This window comes from Ursus maritimus, unplaced genomic scaffold, assembly GCF_017311325.1.
Source record: "Ursus maritimus isolate PB19 unplaced genomic scaffold, ASM1731132v1 scaffold_24, whole genome shotgun sequence".
NCBI lineage: Eukaryota > Metazoa > Chordata > Mammalia > Carnivora > Ursidae > Ursus > Ursus maritimus.
In genome coordinates this window covers 11,908,214-11,917,702 of record NW_024424897.1, presented here as the reverse complement: position 1 = coordinate 11,917,702, position 9,489 = coordinate 11,908,214, and the positions used below count along the sequence as shown (strand labels likewise).

Here is a 9,489-nt window from a genome sequence, read left to right as displayed (position 1 = left end):
TGGGCAGAAACGAATGACAAGGGTCACATGGCCAGCAGCACAGGGAGTAAACGTAACCTCTGTGCTAGGATTTCTCAGCAGTGGTACCTGATATTTTGGACAAGATGATCTTTTGCTGTGGCGGGCTAGGGGACCGTCCTGTGCTTTGTAGAATTTTAGCAGCATCCCTGCCCTCCTCACTGGATGCCAGTAGCATTTCCTGCACCAGTCTTGACACCCAAACACATCTCGAGACACTGCTCAGTGTCCCCTAGGGGCAAAGCTGTCCCTGGTTAAGAACTACCACTCTAGGCGAATTCCAGGAGACAAGGAGTCTTACCCACAGCTGCAACCCCAGAGCCTAGCACAGTGCCTGGACCATAGTAGAGGCTCAATAAATATTGGTTGAGTAAACAACTGGGAGAAGTGGGGGAGGGGGACACCATCTCCAGGGGTGCCTACTGGATTGCATGCAGCAGACAGGGACATGTTTGCTCAGATCTCCTGCCACAGGGAGCATATGGACTGATGGCCATCAGGGTGTCCATGCCAGAGCCAGGCTTCCCCCCCAGGTGTCACCAGCGAGTGACCTTGCATGTGGAGTCTTAAGGCAGAACTATTCCTGCCAGACATAGGACCCCTCCAATGGTGACTTTGCCTCAGGGATGCCCCAGTGGCGTGGCCAAAACTTTCTTGGAACTGCGCTGCCATCTGAGACTCTCCCTGCATGCTCCTTCTTCTCCAGAGGTCAGCCCTGCACATGGTCCGAAGGCCCTCACCCCCTTCTTCTCCAGCTCCCACTCTTTATCCTTCATAGGTGTTTCCCCCAATAAATCCCTTGCCCATCTAATCCCATCTTGTTTCTACTTCTTGGTGGATCTGAACAACACACCTGACATTCTAGAAAGATGCCTTTCCCCAGCACCCCCTTCCTGAATGGTGCCACACTCCTGGGAGCTCCATTGATAAAAGTGACATGCACCAACCAATTTAGACATGGAGGGAAAGTGACCGGAAAATGACTCAGTGTCCCTTTGTCCCTAAAACTGAAGAAGGAATGAGCTTAACACATAAACTCATAAATAATAGCTCCTAACTAGTAAAACCAGACACACACTAACATTCCAATCCGAAAGACTCTTACAAGTTAACCTTTTATCGGTTTTAAGGCAGCAAGTAAAGTCCTCTGGTCCACATGCCTTTCTTCTGCCCAGGGGAGGGAAGGTCAGGAGGAAGGGTAGGAATTGGCCATTGGGACCCCAGCCAGCACACAGTTCCCATAATCCATCCCATCTCGTCTCTCTGGCCCCCAAATGTGATCGCAATGCACTTTGGTTCGAGAGCAAGCTTGCCCACGGTCCCATCTGCGGGGTCTGCCGGGAGCCTCTTCTTGGTCCAGGGCCTCTGGCTCAGCTAGCTTTCCCCCCGGCCAGGCTCTCCCAGGGGCAGATGACCTCCTTTTCGATGGCCTGGTCACCCGATTCTCCGGTCCCGGCGTCCTCTGAGTCCATCAGGCAGGTCCCACTCTGCGTAGGCACATCCATTTTGATCTGGAAAAAGCTTCAGGCACAAAAAGAAAGCATGTGCATGGGGACAGGAAGGATACCAAATCCTCACCTCACCCTGACATCCCCGGAGAAGGCTGACACGCCGGTTTATTTGCCAAAAGCTCTGTGTGCAGCAAACGGCTCCGTGGATCTCTTTTACTGGCGGGAGCAAGGGACTCATATTTTTCTGCGGAATTAAGGCTGAGTCAAAAGATGCTTTATCTTCATTGGATTTTTATGGTTTTGGTGAGTTCAGGACGTCGCATTAGGACATGCCTGCACTTGATCCTCAAGCTAGTCCACTGCCTTCTGATGAATCGATAGACAGGCTCACCCTCGATCCCCACCCTCCTTCCCCCGCCCGACTGACAGAGGCAGCAGAGAAGTAATCACCTCTGCCCCCTGCTGTCCCCCAAGCACACTGCGAGGCAGAGGCCAGGGATGCTCGGGTATCCATGGAAACCGGAGACCTCTGCATGGAGCTTTCCTTTTCAACACCAGGCAAGGCCAAACACAGGAGCGGGTTGATTGGTGCAGGAATACCCCTGACTGTCTCCCCCAAACCAGATAAAGGTGGGGGCTGATTCTCGGTTTTGCACTGTCTACAACTTTCCTTTCTGCCGTTGGTCTGGGAGCTATCAGGCACCCCCCACAGGGTTCTGCACCTGGCAGGGTGCTTCAGGGTCCTTGGGGTTCTCGGAAATCAGGCTTGCAGCGCCACCCAAAATCGAGTAAAGAGGGGCCACCTGTCGGGAAAGACTGGGCACTGTGGTTTTCACAGGAACAACTGTAGAAGCAGGGATCCCTGAAAGCCCCTCTGGGAGTCTGGAGGTGGAGGCAGGGGTGGGGGTGGCAAAGTGGGGGCACGGGAGCCCCCACCCCCTGTGGTTCCCATGGCCGCCGCTGACCCTTCCTGCCCTTTAAAGGTGCGATGGGTTCGTTAGACTAAGGTTCAGGGGATGGGGCAGGGTGGGGGCAGCACAGAAGGGGGAACAAGATGGAAAAGAAAGACCCCCATTCCTTTTCTTTCTCAGGAAGCAGGGGAGGACAACGCTGAGTTTCTGGAAACTATGCAGAGGCCAAACAGCCTGCTTTTGTGTCTGCTGGCCTGGAATCCTTACCCAACCCGCCAGCCCCCAGCTCTAGACCGTGTTCAAGCCACACAGCTCCGGGACCCACCACAGACATACATGCACACACACACACACACTCACGTGCCACCGACATATGTGCACGGTCACACAGAGAAACATGTGTGCACACGCATGCTCGCATACAGGCAAGTGTGCAGACACACCGGCATATGTGCACACATGCACTCACACCAAGACATGTGCAAACATGCACACATACACACTGACATACGTGCACATACGCACGCTCACACAGAGAAACGTGTGCACACGCATGCTCACACAGGCAAATGTGCAAACGTGCACACAGACATGTGCATACGTCCACGCTTACACACAAATGTGCGTGTGTGCACACCCACAGACATGTGCACACATGCATACACAGAGACACATGTGCGCGCACACAGCACAATCCCTTCTGGTTCTTACTTCGCTACTTTCCTGGATTTCAATCTTGGCAGCTGCTGGCCCACATCCCCCAGGGGCTGCACCTTCCCGTGGGACACAGGGGGGCACTTGGGCGAGAGCCTGGCAAAGACGGGGGAAGCTAAACAGCCCCGTCTCAGAAACCTGCTGAAGGACAGAGCCATGCGGGCCTTGGGCGGGGCCTTGGGCTGCGGCCGGGGCCAGGGGTGCTCTGCGGAAGCCTCGCTGGCGTCCGTGTCGGAGGGCCCAGGACAGGCACTGGACCCGCTGGCCTCCCCCTTCTGCTCGGAGCTCTCCAAGGCCACCCTAATGGGCGAGGGGCAGATGGCGCTGCTGGGCCTCCGGATGAAGCGGCCCGGTGAGGGGAAGGGCCTCCTGGGGGAGCGGCAGGATGGGGAGAAGGGGCTGGAAGGAGAGGGGGGCACGCAGGTCCCGGTGTACACGGCCAGGTGAGGGCTGGGAGCAGTGTGCTGGCCCGGCTGCAGGAAAGGAAAGAGAGAGCTCAGAGTGAGTGGTGGGGGCTGATGGACGGGGCCCTCTGCTAACTTAGCCCCTTCCGGTGCCGGGACCACAGCACCGGGGAGCTGGGAAGAGGGTCCAAAGCCCCCTGGGACAATGGCACGGACACACACAGACCTCCTGCCAAGGGTCCTGCCCGTCCCCGAGCCCTGGCCAGAGGGCCCAGAGCTGGGCAGTTGCATCCTAGACTGACCTTCCGGCCAGGGGTGCTGGCATATGGCCAGGCTGGATTTCCAATTGCCCCTCAACTCCCGTCCCCCAACGAACGATGCTTAGTACCCACCACACCATGTCATTCCTCCTCTATCCCTGGTTCCCAGCCTGAGGACTGGAGGCATCGAAACACGTGTCACAGAGCAGTGAAGGTTCTACCCCCCCACCCCCGGGCCCCGCTGACTCTGCCGGGCTTGAGAACACCCAGCTGGTCCTGAGCCCCCCCCCATGTCCCACTGGCCGTCCCTTGGGGATGGCCCAGCCCTGGCACTGGCCCGTGCCTCCCGCAGCAGAGCAGGGTGGCTGGAAAGAAAGGCTGAGTGTGGAGGCAGGACACGTCCTCAGAGAAGGAAAGAATCTCAACCTCTCTGGGCTCCCAAGACCCCAGAGTCAAGGAGCCGAGGGGCAGGAGTGCTGGACCGGGCAGGTTTCTGGCAAAGATGCCCAAGAGAGCTTTGTCTGAGCTGACAAAGTTAAAATGGGGATTTTCAGGGAGGCTGTCTGCTGTCCCCTCTTTCCTCCACAGATGGGCCTCCAAGGGCCCATCGGCCCAATTGTCTTGCCCCCTCCTGATGGCCGGATGTGGCCTCGCACCACATGGAAGCCCAGCTGGAGGATGTGCTGGTCCTGGTGGGGAAGGGGCACCCTCTGGGACCATTGGGCCAACACTGCCTCTGATTTCAGTGAACAACAAACCCTCTTGGAAACACACAGCCACACAGATGCCCGGCTTAGAGAAGCCTGCCTGCCCCTGGGGACTGGGCACTGTCCTGGGGCCACAGAAGGGCAACTCCGGGCGCTGAGCTGGAGGCGGCTGGCTTCCTTGGGGTGCGGCCTGATTTCCGGGTCACCTGAGTGAGCCGGTCCCAACCTGAAGAGGAAAGGGCAGGCACAGCCAAGGACAGCTTTTGGAGGAAAAGAAAGGCCACAGAAGGACAGAAGACCTTGCCGGGGGTGGGGGGGTGAGGAGGGCAGGGGGATGGTCTCCATTCTCCCCCACCAACTCCCCAAAGCTCAAGCTCCATTCCATCCTGAAACAGCAGCTGGGAGTCGCGGATTCGTTCCTCTGCTCCAGCACCCACAGCCAACAAGCCAGAGCTGAGGCCCAGACCTGGGGCCCCAAGGTGGACAGACTCATCATAACTGGCATTACTCATATGCACTGAGAATGAACAAATCCGAGGTTCTGGGCTGAGCACGTTTCGTGGATCATTGCACTTACTTCCCGGAGCCGCTCGGTGAGGCGACCAACTCTCATTATGCCCATTTTACAGATGAGAAAACCAATGCTTCGAAAAGCAAGTCCCAAGGACAAGCCACTGGGGACGCTGGGGCAGGCTTGGAAACCGGGCTCATGGGCTTCAGGGTTCACACATGTAACAGCTAGTTGCACATCCCCCGGGGGGCCCACACATCAGCCCTACTCCGAATCACCCCCACATCCACTGCAAGTACAGATCTCAGCCCAGCCAGACCCCCTGCAGGGGCTCTCAGGGTGGGGGGGGGGGCTTGCGACTGAAGGAAAGTCTCTTCTACCAGACCCCAAGGCCATGGTTTTGTTATTGTGCCCGGGGAGTTTGAGGACCCCTGCACTGTGCTTCTAACACCGTCCTCCTACAGGAAAAAGGGTCTCCACTTCGAACCCAGGCTGCAGACAACACTAACAGGAGAGGGGAGGGGCGCCTGGGGGGAGCAGTCGGTTGAGCGCCCAACTCCTGGTTTCAGCTCAGGTCGTGATCTCAGGGTCTGGGGATGGAGCCCTGCACGGGCTCCCTGCTCAGCGGGGAGTCTGCTTCTCCCTCTCCCTCTGCCCCTTCCCTGCTCACATGCTCTTTCGCTTGCTCTCTCTCGAAAATAAATAATTAAAAAAAAAAAAAACAACAAAGGGGAAAGCTTGCTCTACTGAAGGATTCAGGAGACAACTGCTGGGGGAAAGGAGTACGACCCTATCACCTAAGAAACATCTACTATGCGCTAAGTAATCTATGTATCTGAAACTCCCCCATTTTAGAGAACAGAAATTGCAGGTCCAGAGGGGTTCCTCACCCCCGCCCCGAGGCTCTCACAACCAGGGACTGTGGTATGTAGACTACTACTTGGCCCCTACATTCTGTCCGTCTCCAGGGCAGGTGTGCACCGTAAACATCATGTGACAGCCACTCCGTGGCCAGGCTATGTGCTATGGCATAGGTGACATTAACAAAGGATCATCGGAGCCAGCCTGACCTCCTCACATGAACCCTTCAGAGCTGAATTTAGAGGCCAGAGACAGACGTCAGAGGTCTGAAGCACGACAGGAATTCAACAAAGGAGAAATTCTCCATTATTGGCTTTGAAGGAGGAAGGGGGACACCTGGAGAGGGATTGGGGTGGCTTCTAGGAGCTGAGTACAGCCATCAGCCAACAGCCAGCAAAAACCAGTGGGACCTGCAGTCCTACAATGAGACACTGAATCTCACCAACAGTCCCTATGAGCCTGGAACAGACTCTTCCCAAGAGCCCCCAGAGAGGAACATGGCATCCTGTTGTGACCTTGAGTGTGAGACCATGAGCAGAGGACCCAGCCCAGCCTCACTCAGCCAACTGTGATAAACAGCTGCATCCGTGCTGCTTTGTTACACAGCAATAGATAACGAACACAGAGACTAAATGAGAATTCCATCCCGGGAGTGGGTAACCCCAGACCCCTGCTCTGTCTACTGATCCCTATGGCCATCCTGGTGCCTGTGGGGCTCAGATAGGACCTGGGGTTCTGCAGAGTGGGCTGAAACATCAAACCTAGGAAATGGGCTTTGTTAAGAGAGAGAGAGTGGCATCAAAACTCCTCTCCCTCAATAGATTGACTGAGGACACCCCACCTCCAGTTCATTACCTTGAATTCCACTTTCTCAGAATCTGTGATGAACTCATTATCACCCCCACTTTACAGATAAGAACACTGAGTCTCGTGGAGATGACAGCTTGACCAAGATTGTACAGCTTATGACAGGATGGACCACTCCATTTACCTCCCCCCCAGTTCTGTGCCCTCCTCTTCACCCCACAGCTCCCCCAGCACTTTCTTTTCCAAGATGAATGACAGGACAGGTGAGGATGTAGCCACTGTCCTGCTTGACTTACCTGGCCCGAGAAAGTCCTTTCTTCTGGGCAGAGAGCCATTAGCCCCGTTGGCTCTAGATACTTGAAGCAGGACTCCTTTTTTAGCCCACCCCACCATGACTCTGGCCCCTCCCACAGAGACCTAGCCCCACCCCTCCAGCCCATGCCACACCCACCAGGGGTGCGAGGCAGCGAAGCAGCGGCATGCAAGGCACGTGGCAAAGAAATGTGACACGCAGAGACACAGTGAAGCTCTGAGAGCTCGGATTGTTTCGTCTTGTGCTGCTGTTTTATTATGCAAGGAGCCAACAGAGGGGGGCAGGAGCATGAAATGGAGTGCGTACGTTGACACGAGAACACAGTCACAGGCTTTTCAATGGAGGGCAAAGCAGGCAGTGCAAAGAGCTGCAATTCGTTTTCTGCCTAGAAACTGGCTGAGAATTTGCAGGAGACCTCGTGGCCACCTGCGCTCACAAGTCCTGCGAGCCACACTCGGGTTCAGCATGCAGCGTACGAGCGCCCCCTCCCGTCCCTCCTTGCTCTCCCTTTCCCCACTGCCTCCCAAAGCCAATAAGCAAAGTGGGCTCCAAGGAGAAAAATCCACAAGGGTGAACACATCATTCCTCCTACCTACCATCTCGTTTGGCACAGCCCAGCACAAGACCTTCCCCATGCTGTAGCCATGAAGCCTGGGACCAAAGGGTGGACCAGTCACCGCACTGTTGCTGGTCAGCCCTCTCACAGACAGAGGACATGACATCAGCGCCCACTCTCCTCCCTTCAATATATCCTAATGGCTGCTGGAGAGCAGGGAGGGTGACACTGCAAGACTCTGAGAGAGCAGAGCAATAAGACAGTTTAGGGAAACAAAGCTGTGAACACACCTGAGGAAATGCCCTAAATAATAAAGAATCAGTACAGGACCGCACTGACAGATGCAAGAAAACCCAAGCTTACTCTGAGACCATATGCTACTAGGGATGGTGGTGATGGTGGTGGTGGTGATGATGATGGTGATGGTGGTGATGGCGGTGATGATGATGGTTATGGTGGTGACGGTGGTGGTGATGATGGTTATGGTGGTGACGGTGGTGGTGATGATGATGATGATGACGATAGTGGTGATTGCGATGATGGTGGTGGTGGTGGTGATGATGTGATGACAGTTATGGTGGTGACGGTTGTGGTGATGATGGTTATGGTGGTGATGGTGGTGATAGTGGTGATGGTGGTGATGATGGTGGTGATGATGGTGATGGTGGTGACGGTTGTGGTGATGATGGTTATGGTGGTGATGGTAGTGGTGATGATGGTGGTGATAGTGGTGATGATGGTGATGGTGGTGATGGTGGTGATAGTGGTGATGGTGGTGGTGATGATGACGGTGATGATGGTGATGGTGGTGATGGTAGTGGTGATGATGGTGATGGCGGTGATGGTGGTGATGATGGTGATAATAGTGGTGATGATGGTGATGGCAGTGATGGTGGTGATAGTGGTGATGGTGGTGATGATGATGGTGATGATGGTGATGGTGGTGGTGATGACAGTGGTGATGGTGGTGATGACGGTGGTAGTGGTGTTGGTAATGATGCTTACGGGGATGATAATGGTGGTGGTGGTGATGACAGTGATGGTGATCACACCAATGTGAGGAGGAGGATGGTGAGGATGATGACGACGGTGACAGTGATAATGGTTCTGACACGGATAACAACAGCTAGTATTTACTGAGCACGTATTAGATGCCAGGCATTGGCCAATGTATTCTACCTATTGTCCCCAGCCCTTGTATTACCACGACCCTGCGGAGAAGAACAGTCTTCTCTCGAAAAATCAAGCTCGAAAATGAAATTCTACAAAGGAAATCCTGGCACTTAACCCCATAGTTTCTATTCTAGCATAAGATACACACCACTGTGGGTAGAGAAACTCAAACTATTTAAAATATGGCATTAAGGAATTAAGACGGTGCCTAAGTACACAGAGAACATCATAATCATTTAAATATATCAACAATAATGTCCAAACAAATCCTACTTCTGAAGCTATTTGAGATTCAGACCGACCTCACGGGGCTACCGTTCTGTCCCCACAGACACAAAGCAGGAGCAGCCGCCACCTGCGGGAGCCCGGCGGCGGACACTCGGAGGAAGCCTCACAACTGGGCAGGGACCTGGGGCTCCTTTACTGTCAAACATGAGGACTTCCTGGTGGCGTCCCCCGCAGTCCTCTAGGCCAGACCCGGGGTGTTGTACGCGACCCCAGCCTCGATCCCATCCTGCTGCGCGCTGCGGCCGTTTGCAACCTCACCCCCTTGTCCACCCCTCAAGGGCAGAGAACCTCTCGCATCCGCCTCGGCACCCTTCACTGGCTCTTACACAGAACAGGTGTTTAGGAAACGCTCGTGGGACGGCCCTGTTGCTCTCCCAGAGCGAAGCCCTTTATCTCCTGTCTTCCTTGAGTTGGGTAGTGTCACAATATTTATGTGTGTATCCCTTAAAGCATGATAACCTCCTTCGGTGACACGCCTGTCCTCTCATTAGACGGCGGGATCCTTGTGCGTCTGA

The 9,489-nt window shown here is 55.0% G+C and overlaps 1 protein-coding gene across 1 annotated transcript in view; it reads right to left on the bottom strand.

Annotated features, from left to right (window-relative positions):
* Positions 1-1,104: 1,104 nt before the first annotated feature.
* Positions 1,105-9,489, bottom strand: part of RGS9 (regulator of G protein signaling 9) — a 67,927-nt gene continuing 59,542 nt past the window's right edge. The window contains exons 18-19 of the mRNA XM_008693654.2: positions 3,092-3,567; positions 1,105-1,539 (exon numbers count right to left, since the gene is read on the bottom strand). Coding sequence (XP_008691876.2) covers positions 1,389-1,539; positions 3,092-3,567 — 627 coding nt within the window. The 3' untranslated portion in view covers positions 1,105-1,388. The remainder of the gene's footprint in view (positions 1,540-3,091; positions 3,568-9,489) is intronic.